At 32.9% G+C, this 23,024-nt stretch overlaps 4 protein-coding genes and 1 pseudogene across 4 annotated transcripts; 2 read left to right on the top strand and 3 right to left on the bottom strand.

Annotated features, from left to right (window-relative positions):
• Window positions 1-4,927: 4,927 nt before the first annotated feature.
• Window positions 4,928-5,695, bottom strand: LOC107460194 (uncharacterized). Its single transcript, XM_016078532.1, has one exon. The coding sequence runs from the start codon at window positions 5,693-5,695 to the stop codon at window positions 4,928-4,930; it is 768 nt and encodes a 255-aa protein (XP_015934018.1).
• A 303-nt stretch (window positions 5,696-5,998) lies between these two features.
• Window positions 5,999-6,995, bottom strand: LOC107460193 (uncharacterized). The gene is made up of 3 exons (XM_016078530.1): window positions 6,813-6,995; window positions 6,688-6,771; window positions 5,999-6,640 (listed from the first exon to the last, which is right to left on the bottom strand). The coding sequence occupies exons 1-3, from the start codon at window positions 6,993-6,995 to the stop codon at window positions 5,999-6,001; spliced, it is 909 nt and encodes a 302-aa protein (XP_015934016.1).
• A 920-nt stretch (window positions 6,996-7,915) lies between these two features.
• LOC127741196 (receptor-like protein 19) lies at window positions 7,916-8,764 on the bottom strand (annotated as a pseudogene).
• A 7,974-nt stretch (window positions 8,765-16,738) lies between these two features.
• LOC107460191 (uncharacterized mitochondrial protein AtMg00240-like) lies at window positions 16,739-17,158 on the top strand. The gene has a single exon (XM_016078529.1). The coding sequence runs from the start codon at window positions 16,739-16,741 to the stop codon at window positions 17,156-17,158; it is 420 nt and encodes a 139-aa protein (XP_015934015.1).
• Window positions 17,159-19,232: 2,074 nt separating this feature from the next.
• LOC107460272 (probable serine/threonine-protein kinase PIX13) lies at window positions 19,233-21,747 on the top strand. Its single transcript, XM_016078625.3, has 6 exons — window positions 19,233-19,345; window positions 19,416-19,663; window positions 20,249-20,384; window positions 20,494-20,627; window positions 20,719-20,842; window positions 21,201-21,747. Exons 1-6 carry the CDS (start codon window positions 19,252-19,254, stop codon window positions 21,584-21,586), a joined length of 1,122 nt encoding a protein of 373 aa, XP_015934111.1. The 5' UTR covers window positions 19,233-19,251; the 3' UTR covers window positions 21,587-21,747.
• Window positions 21,748-23,024: the final 1,277 nt, after the last annotated feature.

Below are 23,024 nucleotides of genomic sequence, written 5' to 3'. Positions count from 1 at the left end.
CCCCCATCTTGTTTGTTTTTTTAGGTCAGGAGTTAGCCCCCATATACAAGTTCTGTCTTTGTTTCTTGGGCCGTTTGGCCTATTACGTTTTCTACGTTAAATAATTCTCAACATCCTGAAGGAATTGTTATACCTGTAGTTAATTAAGAACAAAAATTTAACTTTTTGTATTTTTTTTTCTGTAAAATCTTCTCGCATAACGCCATTAACTAGTTTTCTTGTTGGGTCATAGGACCCCACCATGTGCCAAACACTCATATTAGGTTCGTTAACTCTGATGATTATTGATTAATGTGGCTACTCAATGATGCAAAAGCGTGATATCGCTACCAGGATTTCGTTCATTAATAAATTCTTCAGTGCGAATCTATCTTTTCTCTTTTTTTTCCTTTTTTTTTTTCATTCTAGATTTCTGGTCACCTAATCTAGTTTATGTGGAGCCATATTATTACAAAGAAACCAAATACTCCACATGCTGAAACATCGCCATTTGGCCGAAATAATACAATAGTGACAGTTTTGCAAATAATAAGAGGAAGACAAATTGTTATAGCACTATATATGGTACATGAGGCTAAGGTTGACCCTGGTTCCACCGACCGTAACAATGATAATCTAGAATACTATTGGAGATGGAGTGAATTTCCTCCTGATTGAAGAGACCAAGAAAAGGTCAAGTTTGTTTTTCTTCCTTGCATTTCTGTAGCTGTGTGTGTGTGTGTGTCTGTGTCATATCCAATTATCAATTAGAGCTAAGAAACTTCCTTCATTGTTGGTTTTCTTAGGAGCTTAGAATGTGGTGCTACTTGTGTGAACGTGAAACCAGGTTACGCTTGCGTACTTCAGGGTATAGCTTGTTGAGAGAGAAAAAAATAATGTGAAAGAAAGAAAAAATAATTTAATTTATAAATAATAAGAATGACTTGTACTATCTATGAATAATGCTAAAGAGACAATAATCTAAAGTTATTTTATTAAATTTGAAATCTATAGTTTCAAATATGTAATATGCATAATACATAGTTATTATATTTAATATTATGCATTTATTCTAGCCGTATTTAATGAAAGAGAAAATACTCAGTTTGGTCTGTGAAGTTACACTCAAGTCTCAATTTAGCCTTTGAAATTTCACTTGCCTCAATTTAGTCCCTAAACTTTTCAATTGACTCTATGACGGAAACCATCGCAGAGACTAACGTGATTAAAATTTGAAAAGTTTAGGGACTAAATTGAAGTAATTGAAATTTCAAGGACTAAATTGAAATTTAAATACAACTGTGGAGACCAAACTGAGTATTTTCTCTTAATGAATGCAAATAAAAACAAACAAAAAAAATCCTTGGCCCCAAAATTTCGTTATATATTTTAGTTGTACAAAATGTATATTAACAAATAGATTTGTTACTCACGTGTTTTTTCATTAAATCAAATAAGCTAACCTAACCTTAAACTAGTTTATTATTAGCATTTGGGTCGTTTGGATAGAAAATAATATAAAGAAAATGAAGGAACATGTATAAGATTCGTAATAACAATAAAGACCAGGAGCATATGTATGAGCAAATGTCAAATACTCCTAATTGGACCCAAATAAGAAAAATAGAAGAAATGTTTGGTAATAAAAAAGAATTAATAAAAAATAGTTAGAACTGATGAATGCTAAATAAAATAAGTTGTAAATGTTTTTTTTTTTAAGTATTGTCGTAAAAAAAAATTGCAAATTGAATACGAATGTGACTACACTGACAATTTAAGCCAAAGGGACCGACAAAAAATTTAGGTTAGACATTATGAGACACCAAAGTCAGCTATAAAGTTAAACTAATTTCCATACATGAATACAAAGTGTTCCGACCACCGCGTATTTGCGCATGTTCCATGCATGTATTCTCCTTTTTTCTTTTCCGGGCCCTCATTTCTTTGAATCAGGTTTATTAGAAGATTCTCCCGAAGGGTTCTAATTAATTCCATTCCCAATTATAGATAACACTTAATAGTTCAAATAATATATTAATATTCAATTATACATGAAAATTTATTATTCACAAAATCGTTTACTTAATTAGCTGTTATTTATATATAGAAATAAATGGAAATGTACAAACATGAATGTTGAGTACACATACCTTGGACATGCAAGACAGGCTTGGTCACATAATGAGTATAATTTGCATGCAGTACAATTTAATTGGTTGACTTAGCTTGGTTAGGTTTTCTTCATGAAAAAATATAGGTAAATAATTTTTAATTAGTTAATTTTAAATAACTGCAATTAATATTTATTGATTTTATATTTTTTAAAAAATATAATTTAAATAATTATTAATTAACGATAAAATGACTGTTAGTTAGCTGGTTGAATGTTGGTTAGTTGATGGAATTCTTCCTTCATTTGTCTTTATGTCTTCCATTGCTATATACTAGCTATTAGAATTTAGAAGAAAATTAAAAGTATCCATTAAAAAATTTGGTACGGTATATATTAATATTTTAATAATTGAACTGAGCGTTGCTTTTTCTCCATCCATATGTCATATGTTCACACACACCATATCCATTTGCTAAGATAATAATTAATACTGTTGCGATAACACATGGAGAACAAATTATGACTATTGACGCTTTTGAATAAAGTAAATCTTAGAAAAGATCGGACAAGGCCATAAAGATCACTATATTATTCGAGCAGCTTATCAGATCACTATGATCAATTATAAGGCTAATTTTTTTGGTAATGAATTCTCAGTATGTATTATTATGGTTATGGATTAATTGGGTGTTTTTTTTATAGATATAACGATGATTTATTTTTAAAATTACAAAATATAAATCGAATGCTCAGATTTAATGGGGATAGAAAATTTAAGGTTTAATTTGTGGCTTGGTGAATTTAAATTCTGTTGATGAATAAATTAGAGCCTCGATTTTGTGTGGATGGGAATAGAAAATTTAGAGTTTAATTTGTGGTTTGGGAAATTCAAATTCTGGTGACATTATAAAAAAAAATGTTGAGTATCATTGAATTTATTGGTGAAAAAATAAAAATAATTCGTCAGTAATAAATTTATTGTGGGATCCAATCTGATAATATAAATCTCATCGATAACTGTTTATTATTGGATTTTGTTGCTCGCCGTTAACTTGCAGTGGATTTAGCGTCAGAATTATTTTTTAAGCTACGAATATCTAACGTTAATTACTGGCGGTTTTTTTTTATAGTAACTTTGGCGCCAAACTATTTTGTTCCCGCATGATTACCGTCGGATTTTTTCCCGGTCAATCCGACAATAAGTTCTTTTTGTTTTTAGATTTTTTGACAAAATTAGTGGTCAAATTCTAAATTTTTTATTTCAATTCAATTTTTGCACAATTAGTAGCCGAATTCTAAATAATAGAAGTCAAAATGTTAAGTTATCAAGTGTATAAATAAAATAAAAAGTCAAATAACAGAGAATATGATACAATCAAACAGTGTATAAAGAAAACCCTAGTCACTAAAGATCTTGATAGTCGTCATCATCGTCGTCGTCGTCCCGCTGGTGGGACTGCTGAGGCAGCGCCCTAGACGGTTGATGTGTTTGTATTTTTAGTAGTTTTTCTTGCATTCTTTTTACATTTTCATTAAGCAAATTACAGTTTTTTTTCATCTAAATTGATTGATTTGAAGTATTTTCTATTGCTAATATGTTTCTAAGTACTTTTAAGAAAATACAGGAAGCTGGCGTGCCACTCCAAGGAATGGCGTGTGAAGAGAAAACTTTTGTGTGGTCTAAAATTTAGAATAAATTTCCGTTACAAGTATAGTTTCTAAACCAACAAAAGTCCTTTCTTAGAAACGTTTTGGTTGTCACAAGTAACAAATCCCTAAATAAATTGATAACCGAAGTATTCAAATCTCGGGTCGTCTTCTCAAGGAATTTCAGGGAGGTATGTTCTTATTATTGGTTATGAAAAAGTATATTTTTTGGGTTTTCAAAAGGGTTGAACAAGTAATGTAAAATAACAAGTCGTTAAAATAATAACTAATAAAGCTCTTGGCAAGGTATGAGAACTGGAAGTCCTATCCCGGTTATCCTTATCGATTGTGATGAGAATTAGATTTTTCTCCCACTAAGTCAACCTCTAACTATGAAGGTAAGTCAAGTGAATGAATTAATTTTGATTCCTCAGGTCCTAGTCTTTCATTAGGAAAGGCTAGAGTTATTGAAACTCGAATTAATTCTTGAAGAATTCTAATTTTCAGTCAACAATGAGTTTGATAACTCAAGAGTTACCAATTAATCAACCAAAGCCAAAAGGGAAGAAAATCTACTCGAATGAAAATAATTTGGATAAAGCTAAAGCATCCATAACATATAAGTCTGAAATACCTTAATGTGTATTAGTTAAGAAAATCATAACATGAATGGTTCATAAGCCAATTTGGCAACATAAATCATTAATAAATAAAAGCTTCAAAATAAACAAAAATAGAAGAGAAACATAAATTATTGAACCTGGTATGAAGAAACAATCCTAATCCTAATAGAAATCCTAATCCTAAATCCTAAGAGAGAGGAGAAAACCCCTCTCTCTAAAAACTACATCTAAATCCTCCGGAATGGGAGGTGTGAAACCCATCCGATACACACTAAAGACCGAACTAAGACGATACACCTGGTGGACGTAAGGCTCCCATGTAAACCGTGAGTAGGCACAGCATGCTAGTGCGTGGGGACACGGGAAATGAAGTGTCTGGAAGTAACCGCAGTTACATGTCTGAGACTCTGTAGCTACCCAGTGAGAAAGAACCAGTATGAGTCGTCTTTGCGATGGTGAACTCGGAGTTCTCTCTGTCATACAAAGTCACCGTGAAGCACCTAGCCGTCTTCAAGTTGGCCTCTATACACTTCACCAAGTGCTGACTAAATTGTTGTCCGGTTTCCTACTGCGCCTCAGCCTCTCTCCCTTTGCGAACAAATAATTTGGCCAACCTTCCGTATGTTGCCTTCACAAGCGAGCACACAGGAAGGTTTCTGACACCCTTAAGGATTGAGTTCACACACTCAGAGATATTCATCGTCATGTGTCCGAATCTACGCCCCTCATCACAATGCTGTGTCCACAATGAATACTCAATTCGGTTCGCCCATTCACACATCGCCGGGTCTTCAGACATCAGAATATCAAACCAGTAATGGAACTCGACCTCGGTCTTAGCGTACGCTGCATTCACAAGTAGCCTCCTTGCGTCTTTGCCCTTGAAGGTTAGGGCAAAATTTGCCGCTACATGTCGAATGCAGAATGCCCAGTATGTAGACGGAGGTAACCATCCTCCGTCAGGAGCCTCAAGCGCGGTCTTGATGCCGTTATGCCTGTCCGATATAACCAGTAGACCCGACTGCGGTGTCACATGCTCACACAGGTGGGAGAGAAAGAAGGCCCACGACTCAGCATTCTCACCCTTGACTAATGCGAATGCCACAGGGAGTATGTTGGAGTTCCCGTCCTGTGCAATTGCGACAAGCAACGTTTCCCCATACTTGCCATAGAGATGGGTGTCATCAATACTAACTAGGAGCTTGCAATGACGGAATGCCTCGATCCACGGTGGAAACGTCCAGAATAGTATGTGAAAATAAGTTTGAGACTCGTCCAGCTGTGCACCAACACGAACAGGACTCGTCCTAAGGACTGCAACAGTACCAGGCATCGTCAACTGGACTCCTAACACCCACCTTGGGAGCTCGTTGTACGACTCATCCCAGTCACCATAGATGAGGGCAACAACCTTCTGCTTGGCCAACTAGATCCTCCTATACGTCGGCCTAAACCCAAAGTGTGCGGCGGTGGCATTTAGGAGTACCTTGATGCTGACGGATGCATCAGCCCTAACTATTGGCATAATGAACGCCGATATCACATGGTAATCCAAACTCCTGTGGTTGCTGGAGATGGAGGTGGCGAGACACGTATGCGGTCCGTTGTAGTGTTTGACTTCTCAAAGGCCCTTGCGCTATCGGAGACTCAGGCGAATCAACCAGGTGCACCCATTCCCGAACTCAGAACACTTGTCCACATACCGGCGATAGTCAGACTCCACGACCTTGTACTGTACCCCTCGACGGATGCTGTAAGTCTTCACACTTAACAGGGCCTCATCTTTATCCTGAAATTGCTGACCAACCTGAAACTCTTTCAGACCTGCAGACCCTTCACCATCTCTAGAGCCAAATCCAGCCGGCTGCCCAGGAACCCCCTCCTGCCTCATGGCATCCAAGTCCAAAGAGAAAAAATGTGGAGGGTACTGCTGTGTGCCAGAGCTAGAACCACTGCCCGCCCCAGCAGGCTCACTTGCTCCGACATCATTGCCACTGTCATCAGCAATCATATCCGGCTCGACATCATCGTCATCTGGGTCATCCAAAAATCCATCTCCAACCCCAGCCGGTGCAGCACACTGTAAAGAGGTTTGTAGAAATTCTCCTGTTTCGACCTCGTCGCCTACACTGCCGTTGAGATCAACAGCGAACGAAGGGGAGGCAACAGGTTGGACGGGTGGCTCGTACGCAGGGACGGAGGAAGAAGCAACGGCAGGTCGGGAGCTAGAACCGGCTACCGTGGCGAAAGTGGTGCTATGCCGGTTCGAACCCCCGAGCTGGATACCACGTCAACCAACTTTGCCAACAGTTCTGGTGTTCTCACCTCTGGAAACTGCCGGCGATAATGAAACATGACCTGCAAGTCCTCATCACTCCCGATCGTGAAACAATCATACTTAACGGTTTCCTGGAGCATCGTGATTGGAATGCGATAGAAAACTTCTTAACCCATTTCACACCTTCTAGACCAAGTTTCAGCAGTACAGAGCTAACAAGGTCCTCATACCTCGTCGTAGGCCTGACGATCATACACAGAGGATCCTTATCAGTGAACTTCACACCGGAACGAGTTTTCCTCTTAATGGATCCTCTGTGGTGAACCAACACTACGAAACTCTCCTCAGTAGTCATCTCACCCCTCTAATGAGAGTAACTTACGTTCACACCATATATATACATGTCTGGTCCTAACTAATTCGAACCAAGCTGCTACGAATTATTAATTACTAATTCGAACCAACTTGGTTCGAATTACTTTGGAAATCTTACACTATATAATTCGAACTCATCTAGTTCGAATTATGTATGTTTTGAGTTTGAACCAACCTGATTCGAATTATTGTGAATTTTGCTGAGTAATTCGAGCTGATTCGGTTCAATTTATATACAAATGCAATTCGAATTGTATAGAGAAGTGCTTTGGTTGATTGATGAATCATTTTTCAACTTGGCGCATTCACATAATATCTGTCTATCCTTGGCTTATATATATTTTTTGCCCATTTAAATAAATTTAATAACGATAAATATATCTTTTCATTCTCATAAGATATATTCTGTGTGTGTTAGTGTGTATGTGCATATATAGGTTAATATTATTTTAAGAATATTATTTTAATATGTTAATTAAGATTTATCCAAAAAAATGATATCAATTAAGAAATTAAGATTAGTATATATTTTTAGTATTTTGTTTTTTTTTTAGGTTTTAGCTTAAATTAATAAAAAATAGGTAAATAATTATATTTTTAATATATCACATCATACAAGAGTTTCTTTTAAAATTAAAATATGATTTTATATGAGTAAACTTTTATAATAGTTCTTGAAATTCATGAGATTATCTAATTTAGTCTTTGAGATTACAATGTCATTATAGTAGTCCCTCAAATTGAGCTTCGAAAACTATAATGATTTTTGGGCATCTTTCTGGTAGTGACTCAATTGTTCAGTACTAACGTCGTGCCACGTTTGGAGTGTGCAACGGCTAGTCCTCCTCCTCCTCCTCTTTTTCTTGTGATGCTTTTTCTTTTTCTTCTTCGTATCAATGATTAATACTCCATTGGTATCATGCCACCTAACATATTGTTCTCTCATGACAATGCCAAAAGTTGAGGCATCCACACCATAAACCATAGCAAAGTACCCCTAAGTTTGTTGTTGCTTATATCTATCGCGATCAATCCACTCTTTTCAAATCCTGCAAAATTTTTTTCTATTAAAAAAACTCGTTAAAAAATAACGTTAATTGCTGCAACGATGGAAGCTCGAAAAGAGCGAAAAAAATTGTCCCACTCAGCTTATTCGAAGTCAAATCCAATTGGTCGATTTTTCAACACTACTAGTTTTAGTACTCTACTCAACTTATTGTTCCTCATCGAAATACGAACCAAAAAAGCTGACAACCAGGTTGAAAATTCTTTGATTAGAAAATTGTCACTAGCGTCGAAGTAATTAAGGCAGTTTAGGAGACCCAAGTATTTGGGAACTGAACCCTGGAGTTTGTTGGATTGAAGCTCCAACCTCTTCAAGTTCTTGAGGCCGTTGAAGGTGGATGGATAGCTTCGATGAAGTGGTTGTGATTGAAGCGAAGCTCTTCGAGAGTGAAGAGTGAGCCAATGGAGGAGGGTAGTATGGCGTCAGAGAAGGAGTTACCAAAGAAGGTGAGTCGGTACAAGCGAGTCAAGTTGGATAGGGAGTTGGGAATGTTGCCAAAGAAAAAGTTGTTAGAGAGATTCAGAGCTTGGAGGTAGGGAAGAAGATTCCAAGTTGGAGTAGCCGACCTAGTCAAGAGCGAGTTTGGTAACTCAGCTGAATTTGGAAATGTTGGAGTTGCACTTGAAGCCGCATGTGAATTTCTGAGTGAAGAGATTATCGCACGGGTCGAGATGAAGTCCCATGAACTTAAGCAGGAGCCGGGAATCACAGAACTTGGGTGAATTCTATTCTTAAAATCTTTCAAAAACTGTGTGTCACTTCAATGAGTCTTTGATTTTACTCCCAACGATAATAATAGTAGAGAAATTTGGCGGAGACACCAACTCTTTTTAGTGGTAGGATTGGTGATGGTGATGACAAAAAATACATGGAGATGCATCTCTGCTAATTATTATATTTTTTGTTTGATGGCTAATAATTGTGTTGTGTATGCTTGATGCTAATTATGAAAATTAGCACTGCTTAATGATAAAATAATACTAAAAGGTGGTTTGTCAAATATTTGTAAGGTAGAAAAAACTAGAGACAAAGGTGGCTGGTTGAGATTAGAGAATTAAATATAATATTAATCATTGATATAGAAATGGGTAACGTTCACAAGATTCGAGAGGGACCAAAGAATGTTAGTGTTAAATAGAAAAAGAAGGATCAAATTGAGTCTAAATTGTAATCTTGCCAGCTAAGCTAATCGTTGCACACTTTAATATGGCATAGGATAGTCACATCCACGAACGGGTCTACCTTGTAGGTTACAAGGACAAGTGCCCCTATTAACATTCTAAAAAAACATATGAAAGTATATGTACAAATATATATATGTGCCCCTTAAAAAATTGTATTTGCCCCACATTAAAAAAAATACGTATTAAATTGTGTCAAAATATTTTAAAGATTTTGCTAACCTATACTATAAGGGCACATTTTAAAAATACCATAATTTTTTTTTATCAAAAATTATAGATTCTTTTATACTCCTTTATTATATATATATATATATATTTTAATTTTTAGAATTAAATTTTGATATATTATTAGTGTAAAATAAATTTACACATATATCTGATTATGTAATGTCATGTCACAAAAAATTTATCTTTTATATTGATTGTGTGAATGATCTTTTAAAAGAACATACATAATTGAATAATTGACACCGTTAATACATTAACATTAAACTCTAATCTATATCTAAAAATACAAGATAAAAATATATATTAAATCAATTTAATAAAAAAACAAAACACTACTGTAGCATTATAAATTAATAAATTTATTTAGTCAAAGTTTATATCCTTGAGGTTTTTTATTCAATTTTTTTGTATTATTATTATATACATACATACATATATATATATATAATTGAATTAATAATTATTATTTATTAATATCAATATTCATAATGAATAAATAAAGAGTAAGTATCGTTTTTGTCCCCAACGTTTGGGGTAAATTTTATTTGTGTTTCTAATGTTTAAATCGTCCTATTTGTATCCCTAACGTTTGTAAAAGTGATTCAATATTATCCTGCTGTCAATTATACATCATGAATGTTTTAGTTTGAGTTTTAAAAATCTCTTCTTGAAGTTAGAATATAAATGTCTGGGATAGAATTGATGATCCACTCTGAAAAATAACTCATCAAAAGTTGAAACTAATTTCTACAACATTTACATAATTTACCTTTTTAGGGACATAATTGAATCTAAACACAAATAGTAGGTATAATATTAAAATCGAACACATCCAAGTGAGACCTAATTGAGAATAAATACATCCAAATGAGAATAATTGAAAAATATAATCTGGTTTGTTAGTATAATTGATAGTAGGATAACATTGAATCACTTTTATAAACGTTAGGGATACAAATAAGACAATTTAAACGTTAAGGACACAAATAAGACTTACTCCAAACGTTGGGACAAAACAATACTTTACTCATAAATAAAAAATTATTTAATATTTAATATTTTTATATTATTTATTTTTATATACTTCGATATATTTATATAATTTTTTTTTGTTATTTGTATGTGCCATATATTTGTCCTCATGACTTAAAATTTTTGGATTTGTTATTGATCACATCAATACTAAAACAATTTAGTCATCATAAAAAAGATATTCAGAAATTACTATGATGTTGGAAGTTCGATCTAAAGATTATTATGATAAAATTAAAATTTCAAAAATCAAATTAAATAATTCTATGAATCTCAAAGACATTCGATTTTATATGCTAAGATTTTTTTTTAGTTTGTCTTATTATGCTAAATTGTTTTCGTAAAACATTTAATATCATGTACAAATTATAAACTAAATGATACATTCCAAAGATTTAAGTAAACAAAAAATATATAATTAATTATATGCATCATTTTATTATGACTATATTATAGTAACTTATAATTATAATATTTTAAAAAATATGGTTAAAATTAAAATAATATTTTTTTATTTTTTAAAAAGTGTTAATTAAAAAGAATATTATCAAAATATAAAAAAATATAACTTTAATTTTAGCAATACTTACATAATTACTATAATCATTATAGTATAATTATTATAAAATTATTATTCATCTCAAAAGTTTAAACTAATAGGAAAAAGCAATATAAATGATTATATTTCTAACACTTTTTTTTAAATAAGACTCTCTTCTTAAATTTACTTGATTTTTTTATAATTTTTTTTTACTTTATGCTATTTTTTATACTTTTCAAATTTTCTAAAAATAAAATTCTAAACCTCTCAAACATATATATAAAACTCTAATAACATCTCATAAAATTACTTATTCCAACAAATTAAACTGATAAAAAAAAACAACATATATAGACCGATAATCATACTAAAATTTACCTAATTGTATATCTAGAAGTTATAAAATATAATACCGGTGATCAACTTGGTATGAATGTGGGTGGGGTCAAGACCCAAATTCGTTGCAAGGTTGAGTTTATATTTAGTTAGTCAAAATTTCCATCAATGTCTTCTTAAACCCGCCACTTGCTGCGCGCACTCACACGTGATGATGACAAAATCATATATATGACGTTTGTTTTAATTTTTCTATTTCTTTCATAGATATCATATGATGTTCATGTATAAGAAAAAAATACGAACAAATAATAAAATAATAACTGATAATTGATTAATATAAATATTTTTAAATTTTGATGTATATTTTAACTTTTATATGTAATTTATTTTTTATTGATTATTATTAACTTTTTTATTTTCTCAATACAACCCTACTTATATATATGTGGCATGATTTCATTCGTTTACATTTCCGGATATCAGTTACTAGTTAATATACATAGCATGAGATATATTATTTGTTTATATTTATTTTGTAAGGAATTAAAAAATTTTAACAGCTCACAATTTTTATTTATAATTTTTAATATTTTTCCGGTATCCAGCTTATAATATTTAAGAGAATTCATATTGTCTGTTTATTTATGTCTTAGAATCATCTATTTGTACATATATAGTGTTTCATTATTTAATTTAATTTATAATACTTGTATTATGAAATCACTTTTCTTAAATGTGGAAGCACATGTGAAAGGTTATATATTTTTAACACATTTTTTATGTCTTATATTAAAAAAAAAATTGTAATCAACAAAATTTGAATTCTAAACTTTTATATGATAAAAACTTTGATATTATATATATTATAAAATTATTTTTTAAAAACATTTAAGTTGATAGAACGATCAAAAAACACCAACATAAATAATTATATTTGTAGCAACTTGTATCTAAAATTGAATGCTAGTTAGTAGATGATTCAAAGTCACGCGGGAAAAAAAATGCATGATACATGTTTAACATATAAGAATAATGTTTAGTAAGACTATTATACGTGATTAGAAAAATAGCATTATATTCATAGTATTAGGAATGATCTCTTATATAATTGAGAGAGAAAGTTGAGTAGTACCTTCACATTGTTATATAAACGATTATATGAGAATTGAACTAGTTTAGAATAGGGGGAAATAAGATTTCAAAAATAAATAAACAATGTGGATAGAATTTAAGTAGATTATTTAAGCAGCGGCTGGATTTAATTCTGCTGTTGGTCTGGTATTTTAATTTTATTTATATAGAGGTCAATAATCTTATCCTTTATTGCTTTACATGTTGAGATATTCAATGATCGGATCCATGAACCACCATGATATATAGATGAATATATAATACTGCTTTTTTATTATACTAATACAAATTTTAGCTTTAATAATACCAAAACTCTTGTATATATGTATATATCACTTCACTATTATATTTGACATTATGGTGCACCTTTTTTGGATTTCTTTTTTTTTAATCTTTATTTATTTCATATATATATAAACGGTTTATATTGAAGTAAAAATTTTATTAGGCATTATGTATCAGTAGCAGATTAACTAAGTTAAATTAGTCGGTTAATTTTAGTCAATTAACTAAATCACACCATATATATATGACTTTACAATTACCATCTTTTAGAAATTAGAATTATTTTTCACATTATTTTGTCTTCATCTAACATAATATTAGAAGATATTTTCTCTCCCTTCTAGCACCTTCTGCAATTTTTCCCCATCTCTGTCTTCATTTTTTCACAGCTTTCTTCCGCAATTTCGTTCTTAGTTCTTCTCCCTTGTTCTCGTTAGAAGCAAGCAATTCCGATCACAAGCTCTGAGAAGCTGTCCAAAATCGTTTTTCGGCTTCAACGATCCATGGCGAACTCAGTTTCTTCATCTGCCTCTTTCACGATTTCAGATCCGTTTTTCCTTTCTTTCTCTGATCAACCTGGTTCGATACTCATCACTCAGCAACTTGCTGAAGACAAATTACCATTCGTGGAGTCGTGTAATGCGAAAGGCTCAAACGCCAAGCAAAAACTTAATGTTATCACCAGCTCGATCCCACAACCAGGTCCGGATGCTGAGCCAGAAAAGTTTGAGAATTGGCAATGTGTCAACGACATGATAAGCACGTGGATCCTCAATTCAGTTTCCAAAAAGATTGCCATATCTCTAGTTTACACAGATTCTGCTTAAGAACTGTGGAATGACCTCAAAGATCGCTTTCAACATGGCAATGGCCCACGTGTGTCTAAGTTGAAGTGCGAATTAATGAATGTTCGTCAAGGAGCGTTGTCAATTTCTCAATACTTCACCAAGATTAAAGTTCTTTGAGAAGAACTGAACTCATATCGACCTGTCCAGTGTAACTACGGAGATAGATGCTCGTGCCATGCAAGAGTTCCTCCAACCTGAGTATGTGCACTATTTTTTGATAGGATTAAATAAATCCTACTCTCAAATTCGTGGCCAGATCCTTCTCCTGGATCCTCTACCTGCAAATCACAAGGTTCTGTCCTTGGTGTCTCAAGAAGAAAAAAGCATCGGGCTATTGGGGCTTTTTCCTCTCAAAACCAGGTAGCTTTCTTTGCCAGAAACCCACAACCTCCTCAAACTCAAGGCAGAAGTAGGAGTTTAATGCGAAAAGATAAACCTCTTTTCTCTCATTGTGACCTTTATGGGCATTTAGTGGATAAATGTTATAAAATTCATGGATTTCCACCGAACTATGGCAAAAGAAGAAGAGTGAAACCCTCTGTCCATCATGTTTCAACACCTCAGAATCAAGATCAAGATATCAATTCAGCTACACAGCTTTCTCCTACACAAATCCAACAACTCCTTAGTTTGTTGAATAATCCGAATATTCAAGAGATTCCATCAAATGCCTTTACAGAGATCAAGACTCCATCAGGTATTGTTCTTAACACCTCAATGTCAAGGTCAAATTTATTAAAAAAATTCTTGGATCTTAGACAGTGGAGCAACCATTCACATTGCATGTGACCTATCACTTTTTTCTTCAATTCACACTTTTAGAAAAAATTTCGTTTCTTTACCAACTGGTAAACATTTCTTTCCAAATTTCATAGGGACAATTGTTCTAAACCAATACATTTCTCTCTATAATGTTCTATATGTACCAACCCTTTGTATAAATTTACTGTCAGTTTTTGCTTTCTTATCCAATACTGCTCTCACTGTAACTATTGGCTCAACATACTTCGCTATTCAGGACAACTCCACATAGAAAAGGATTAGGAAGGGTGATTTGCATCAAGGACTATACATACTAAAGGCATCATCTCCAACCGATTGCTCAAAGCCGCTGATATCACCAAATCTTTCAAGTTCTGATTCTAATCTTGTTTCAATAGATTTGTGCAACTCACAATTGTGGCACACTTGCTGAGGTCATGTTTCATCTAAAATTTTGTATCATTTAGATAATACTCTTTATTTACAAAATAAAGCTGACTGCAATGGTTGTGAGATATGTTCACTTACAAAATTTCAAAAACTTTCTTTTGATTCCCGCAATAATTTGTCTTCAAATTCCTTTGACCTTGTTCATTGTGATGTATGAGGACCTTACCAAGTTCCAACTTATAATGGAAAGAGATTTTTCTTGACTATTGTTGATGATGCCACGAGATTTCGTTGGATTTATCTACTGACTAATAAATCAGATGCTACAATTTGTTTAAAGAATTTCTATTCCTTAATAGAAACTCAGTTTAGCATTAAGATTAAGTGTTCTAGGTCAGACAATGCAAAAGAACTTGCACTCACAGATTTCTTGCAACAAAAGCGAGCCCTCCACTAATTCTCTTGTCCATACAGACCACAGCAAAATGCCGTGGTAGAACAGAAACACCAACACCTTCTTAATGTGGCTCGAGCTCTCTACTTTCAAGCTAAACTGTCTGTGTCTTTTTGGGAAGAGTGCATCACCACTGCTGCCTTTCTCATCAATAGAACCTCAAGTCCTTTACTAAACCTGAAGTCTCCATTCGAACTACTATTTAGCCTATGCAGCAACTAATTTGAGTTCCAGAACCAAGTTCTGTCCCAGGGCAGTTCCATCAGTCTTCCTTGGCTATCCCCTTGGATACAAGGGTTACAAATTATACAAACTTGAGACCAAACAATTTTTTGTCTCCAGAGATGTGATTTTCCATGAACATATCATGCCCTTTAGCAATTCCCCACACCTCTAACTCCATAAAGACTTGTTTGCAGATTTTGTCTTACCTACCCCAGTATAAGATCCTAAACCCAAAGATTCCTCTCCAATTCCAATGCCTACCCAACCTTCTATAGGACTAGCTACTACTTCTAACATTCCTTCAACCCTACCCCTGCTTCGAAAATCCTCCAAAACTCATCACCCTCCACCACACTGACTATGTATGCTTTACCAACACACCCTATCCTCTTTCCAACTACATCAACAATCATAGACTTAGTTCAAATTATCACCACTTTCTTGCCCAAGCTAATACCATATCCGAACCATAATTTTTCATCAGGAAGTGTACTTTCTCGAATGGAGATGAGCTATGCAAGATGAATTAGATACACTTGAGGCTAACAACACCTGGGAACTGCTATTCCTACCTGAAGGTAAATGTGCAATTGTTTGTTGATGGGTTTACAAGGCAAAAATGAAAGCTGATGGCTCTCTTGAGAGGTACAAAACACGGTTGGTTGCAAAGGGGTATACCCAACAAGCTGGGGTGGATTTCAGAGATACTTTCAACCCCATAGCCAAAATAACAATAGTAAGAGTTCTACTTACCATTGCTACCGTAAAGAGTTGGAGCATCCTTTAGTTGGACATTAATAATGCCTTTCTCAATGGAAAATTGAATGAAGAGGTGTATATAGACTTGCCTCTCGGCCATCCACAACACAATCAAAGTTTGGTTTGCAAACTAACTAGGTCCCTCTATGATTTAAGACAGGCTTCGAGAAAATAATTTACGAAATTTTGTACAACCCTGACTGACCACGACTTCAAGCAATGTAAACAAGACTACTCCCTTTTTTCTATTGGTAGTGGTGATTCAACTACATTTTTAATTGCGTATGTTGATGATATCATCATAGCTCGGCCAACACAAGCATCCATGAATGTCGTGAAGGACAGTCTTCAAGCTATCTTCAAGTTAAAGATCTTGGGTGACCTTAAATTTTTCTTGGGTTTGGAGTTGGCGAGATCGCACCACGACATCTCCTTATGCCAACGAAAATATACTCTTTCTCTTTTGGAAGATACGAGTTATGTCAATTGTAAGCCCCGCAAATATACCCATGGAAGCTAACCTCAAGCTTCCAACTGTAGAGGGTGAGCCAGTACCAGACCTGTCTACCTATTGCAAACTTGTTGGGAGGTTAATGTACCTCACTATATCCAGACCGGACATCACTTTCGCTATTGTAAAGCTTGCACAGTACATGTTTGAGCAAAAAATGCCACATTTAAATGCTATTCATCACGTCTTACGCTATTTGAAAGCATTTCCTAGGCAAGGGATTCTTTTCTCAGCAAATTCGAAGTTTAACATCTCACTATATGCTGACGCTGACTGGGACAGCTGCCTTGACACTCGCAGATCCACTACGGGTTATTGCATTTTTTGGGAGATTCCCTTGTGTCCTGAAAAAGAAAGAAGTAAGATGTGGTTTCTCGAATCTCTATAGAGGCTGAGTATCGGGTATTGACAAATGCATCATGTGAGATTATCTCCATCATTGCACTCCTCAAATTCATGAATATTGAAGCCAACTCTTCCATGTTATTTTGTGACAATATTTCTGCCATCCAAATGGCCACAAATCCAGCACTGCATGAGCGCTTTAAGCATGTAGAAATTGACTGCCACTTCATCAGGAAAAAGGTTGTAGCAGAAACTGTCAAACTCATACATAGTTAGTTAACTTTAATCAATTAACTGAACCACACCACATATATATATGACTTTACAATTGACATCTTTTAGAAATTAGAATCATTTTTCATATTACCATGTGTTTATCTAATAATTTTTGTTGGATATAAATAATACTTCCTCTTTTTTAAAATAAGTATTTTTTATTTTTAAATTCATTTAAAAAATAATGCATCTAAATCAAGAAAGTTATCGAAATACATTTATTTTCTTATAACTTTAATTTAAAAGGTTAAAAAAGACTTATTATAAAAAAAAGAATAATAAATTAATAATACTGTAGGTAATACTTTTGATTGGGTCCATGTCTAAGGATGGAGTTAGTTGAAAATGGATTTTTTAATTTTTTTTAAAAATTGAAAGAATAAAATATAATTTTTTATTATTAATTTTATAAGTAGGACTAAAAATAAATATAAAAAAAAATTAAAAATTAAAAATTACATTTTATACTTTCAATTTTTTTTAACAACGAAGAAGATCTATTATCCGGGCTAACTACTGTATATACAAGAATGTTTCTTACAAATTGTTTGTAGAATATGTGTAATTGTCTATTTTTGCTCATCAAGTTATGCTAAGCAATCAACGTGTGGGGTTTAGTGTTAATTATTAAGCTATCGTTGACCTTGAAATTCAAGTGTTGCGTTCGTTTATTGCATTAATATTTTACACATTTAAATTATTGTATACCACTCTCTCTATTTAATTTCAATTAAAATATTTATTATTTTAAAATTTTCATCAATAAAAATAAATTCATATATATAGTTACCCTCCTTTTTTGTGGATAACATAGGTTACCCATTAGAGATATTTAATTTTTATATGGACAGATACAAAGTAACAAAAGCAATGTAAGTTGAAGGACTGCAAATTATAGATCATATTATATGATTAGACGCATTTATTTATTTAACAGAATAATAATACAATAACCAAATATTAAAAAAAATTATATACAAATTAGTCACCAAATCCTTTTATTTAGTGGCGCTTATGTTAATCTCTGCCATTATATTACTATCTATGCATTTTTATTACAATAAAAATTATTTTTAGTGACAATAATACAGTGATTTTTTATTTAATTTATGTTTTTATTATTACTAAAATAAAATAAATAATTGTTTAAAATAATTTTTTTATAGTATGTGATATAGTAATTAGAATACAAAATATATATTAAAAAAATTTAATAAGACATGTGTATATAAAATGAATTTATTTTATGGATAGAATTAAAAGAAAAATGAATTGATAATAATAAGGAAAAGTATATGGAACAACTAATAATCAGCCAAGAATAGAACAACATAATTAATTATAATTAGGTTTATTAATTTATAATTTAATTTATTTGTTAAATTATTGTTGACCACGTTAGTGTTAGGAGAGAATCACGGAACAGATGCTTTGACATTCATTAGTTGATTCCATATAATTAATTATGTTTTATTAATGCGTAACACATGAAACATAGAAATTATATCTAAAACCATTCAATTTATAAGAAAAAGAAACATCCGTGTATCTATTAATAGCAACATTTGGTTATCAGTTGGCTGATTCTTGACTTATATAGAGTTGGTTCCCTAGCATTGTTGTAATAATAAATGAGGGAGTGATGAAGAGAAAGAAGAATCGAAAAGGAAATAAAAATATTAGAGAGAGAAAGTCAACGAAGCAAGTAGCTAGTAGTATGAGTATTCACGCTGTTTGCTTGGAATTTCTCGTCTCCTTCTTCGTAGAACCCAACAATGTCACTCTCACGCTATATATATATAACATATTAACCCTTCTTGGATCAGAACGTGTTCATTACATCACTCAAAAATCACAACAATGGGAAACTGTTTCCGGAAGGCGAGTAATAACAAGATTAATGAGCATCGTCATGCTACTAATTCCAATAATAATAATAATAAACCACCTGCAGGTATTGAATTCTTTCGTTCTTTCTTATTCTTTATATATGTTAGGTTTAAGTCTCTTCTTCTTTGCATCAGAAAGTAGGAAGGAGAAGGGAGTGATGAAGAAGGTGACGCCGAATCTGAGAATATTTACATTGGATGAGCTGAAAACTGCGACAAGGAATTTCAGACCGGACACTATGTTAGGTGAGGGTGGTTTTGGTCGCGTCTTTAAAGGATGGATTGACCAAAATACCCTCAAGCCTTCCAAAGTCGGAGTTGGAATTCCGGTTGCCGTTAAGAAGTCTAACCCCGACAGCCTCCAAGGCCTCCAAGAATGGCAGGTTCCTTTTATTTCGTTCCTTAGCTTTCACACACTACAAATAAATTTATAGACTCAGTAAAACATTTTCCTTATTCCATCTAAACAAATTTCTATCTTCCTCTTGTTTTTCTCTCAACCAAATTAAAAGGGGTAAATCCATAATTAAATCTATATAGAGTCTCTGTATTGGTTATTGTGTGAGTTGGCACATTCTAATTAAGAAGCATGACATATAGCATATAGTACAAAAATTCAATGTTGTGTTAAATTAGTAGCTAGTGACATGTTTTTTTCCCTTTCAAAGGCAAGCAAAGTATCATATTCCATTTTTTATTCTTTTGGATTGAAAGTACTGACTGAAAAAGATATTATCATTTCATTCAGCAATGCATATATATTTACTTTATTAAGTAAAATTGTTATGTACGTATAATGCACCACAAGAAATAAGTATTATGCATGATTTTTATCGAATAACTATAGTATAGCTACTAATCACACAAATTGACAAAACTAATTAAGGGAGTTACTGTTTTAAACTTAATAATTACTTAACTAGCCAGTTTGATTTGACGTTGGTACTCTTTTAATGTTTTTGGTGTAGAGTGAGGTGAAATTCTTGGGGAAGTTTTCTCATCCAAACCTGGTTAAACTAGTTGGATATTGTTGGGAGGAGAATCAATTCTTGCTAGTATACGAATACATGCAAAAGGGCAGCTTGGAAAACCACCTCTTCAGAAGTAAGAAATAATAACTAACGTATTACTATTGGGAGACAAATTATTGTATAAATACAGAGAACACAGGTTAATTAACTAGGACATATATGTTTGTTTAATTACAAAAAAGGCCCAGAACCGCTTTCATGGGATATAAGGGTGAAGATAGCCATTGGAGCTGCGAGAGGCTTGGATTTCTTACACACGTCAGAGAAATCTGTAATCTATAGAGACTTCAAGTCCTCTAATATTCTTCTTGACGGGGTAAGTATATTTCATATTTGAGCACATTAATTATGGTGTTGTGTGCATGGGTTGCACTTAATTAGTATATGCTTGTATTGTGATTACCTAGGATTACAACGCAAAGCTGTCGGACTTTGGATTGGCAAAGCTTGGCCCAGTTAACGGCAGATCCCATGTAACCACACGTGTCATGGGAACCTACGGTTATGCCGCCCCTGAGTATATGGCAACAGGTATGTACCTTTTTCTTTTCTCTTTTTGCATTTTTTAATTAATAATATTAATTTATTATATGTTATCTTTAAAACGTCTTTATAACAAAAATTTTTAACATTATTTTTTAGATTTAGTTATGAAAAATAAGTAATTAGAACTTTATAACGTATTTGTTACCCATGATATCCTAGATATCTTATTCATTAGAGAATTCTTCAATGATAATGATGTGTAGATGGTAGAATATTATATCCTTATATTAATAATATATTTATATACAAATATATAATAATTAATTTTTAATATGTACTCTACATACATAATATTTTGTATATGTGTGTGTATATATATATAAATCCAATAATTTATTGACAGGTCATTTGTACGTAAAAAGTGATGTATACGGATTTGGCGTAGTCCTACTAGAAATGTTAACAGGCCTAATTGCTTTGGACACAAATAGGCCCTCAGGTCAACAGAATTTAGTAGAGTGGGTTAAGCCCTCTCTTTACGAGAAAAGGAAATTAAAAAATAGAATGGATCCAAATTTGAGTGAACAATATCCCAAAAAAGCTGCTTTTGAGATAGCACAGCTTATATTACAATGCTTGGAAGAAGATCCAAAGAACCGACCATCCATGGAACAAGTCTTACAAACATTAGAGAAGGTACAAAGCATAAGATATAAACCCAAAGTGAAGAAAGACAGTGGCATAATGCATCATCAACAACGTCATCACTCTCCTTCCCCTCAAAATTAGTTGTTTCTCCTCCATCAATTCCAATTTGTTGGATACTTGTTTTCAAATTTTCACACTAATTTGTGCAGTATGCTGCTCACTCATATGTATAATTTTCCCAGAACTAATTTTTGGATTATCCAATGGAATAGCAAAACGGGCTAACAACATACTTGACTGGATGCTCTATGCTTTTGGGCCATCCCAGCCCATATTAGAAGTTTAGTTGGATCTACAAGCCCAAGTTCAATTTTGTTATTTTAAGATATCCTAATCCATCCTTAAGGGAAAAAAAAAAGGAAAGATAATCCTGATCTAGCTTAATTGAGCTTCGCAACAAAAGAAAAAGCGTCTAATTGGGCTTAGTTAACATGACAAGTTTGAAACCAACTTGGGTTAAGTATTTAGCTCACTAATTAATGCAGCAACCCATTGGCCAGCGACAAACCCTTAAATGAAGCTCAGTACCGCGACGGATTAGTCCTTGTCCTGTCGGGTTGAGGGATACCGTGGGAAACAAAAAAAATGTCTAAAAAAAGTATTAGGAGTGTAAGCAGTAACTAATTGGTCAGCGACAAATTCTTAAATAAAGTTTTGATTCGCAACGAATTAACCTTTAACCTGATCAGGGGATATTGTAAAAAACAAAAAAAAAAATATAGAGAATTTGAATCCCACCTTAAATATAGAAAGCATCCCGTAACTAACTGTTTGCTTTTGAGTAAATATGACCTGCAGTGAAGACATTAATCACTACATTCAAAAAATATGAGTAATGACTGAGTCTTAATTTAAATAACATTAGTCGTCTATCAATGAATATCAGTATATATTTCCAACAGAAAAAAAATGGATATTTGCTCAAATCAGTTATATGTAGGTCATTGTAGATTTGTAGGATAATTAAAAGTATGCATACGTCAAGTTGTGAACTTTTTTAGAGTTCCATTCAATCTAGTTTTGGTTTGGAAGAAAGTTCGTTTCAATGTTATTATTATTTATGTATAATATATACTAACAGCCTAAAAGGTTAGTGTGGATTAACTATATTTAGTATACATTCAATGAATCCAAAACCTTATGTAATTGTGTAACTAATTCCTCACATGGACACGTACGAAAATGCAGGTTACCACAAAAATGTACGAAATGTAGGTAAAAATAAAAGTCACAATTTTGTTTGAATGTATTATTAGTAAAAAATAGTTTCATACAAAACTTTAATTTTTTTTTTTTGTCATGTACCAAACTTTAATTTCTAAGATGATAGTACCTCAATTAACTTACTCATTATTGGCAAAGGCCAAGGAATAATGAAAATTAGGTGTATTAGGCCATGCATGCGTTTGGTACCACTTATGGTATATTACTATAATAATTAATACTTAGTAGTTAATACTAGTAAGACCGTCTTTATTGTTGTTACTAGTTAGGTGGTTTTCCAAGTCATTGTTCCATT

This window comes from Arachis duranensis, chromosome 8 (genome assembly GCF_000817695.3).
Source record: "Arachis duranensis cultivar V14167 chromosome 8, aradu.V14167.gnm2.J7QH, whole genome shotgun sequence".
Lineage (NCBI taxonomy): Eukaryota > Viridiplantae > Streptophyta > Magnoliopsida > Fabales > Fabaceae > Arachis > Arachis duranensis.
The sequence above is the reverse complement of the archived record's forward strand: the minus strand, read 5'-3'. Positions and strand labels throughout refer to the sequence as shown.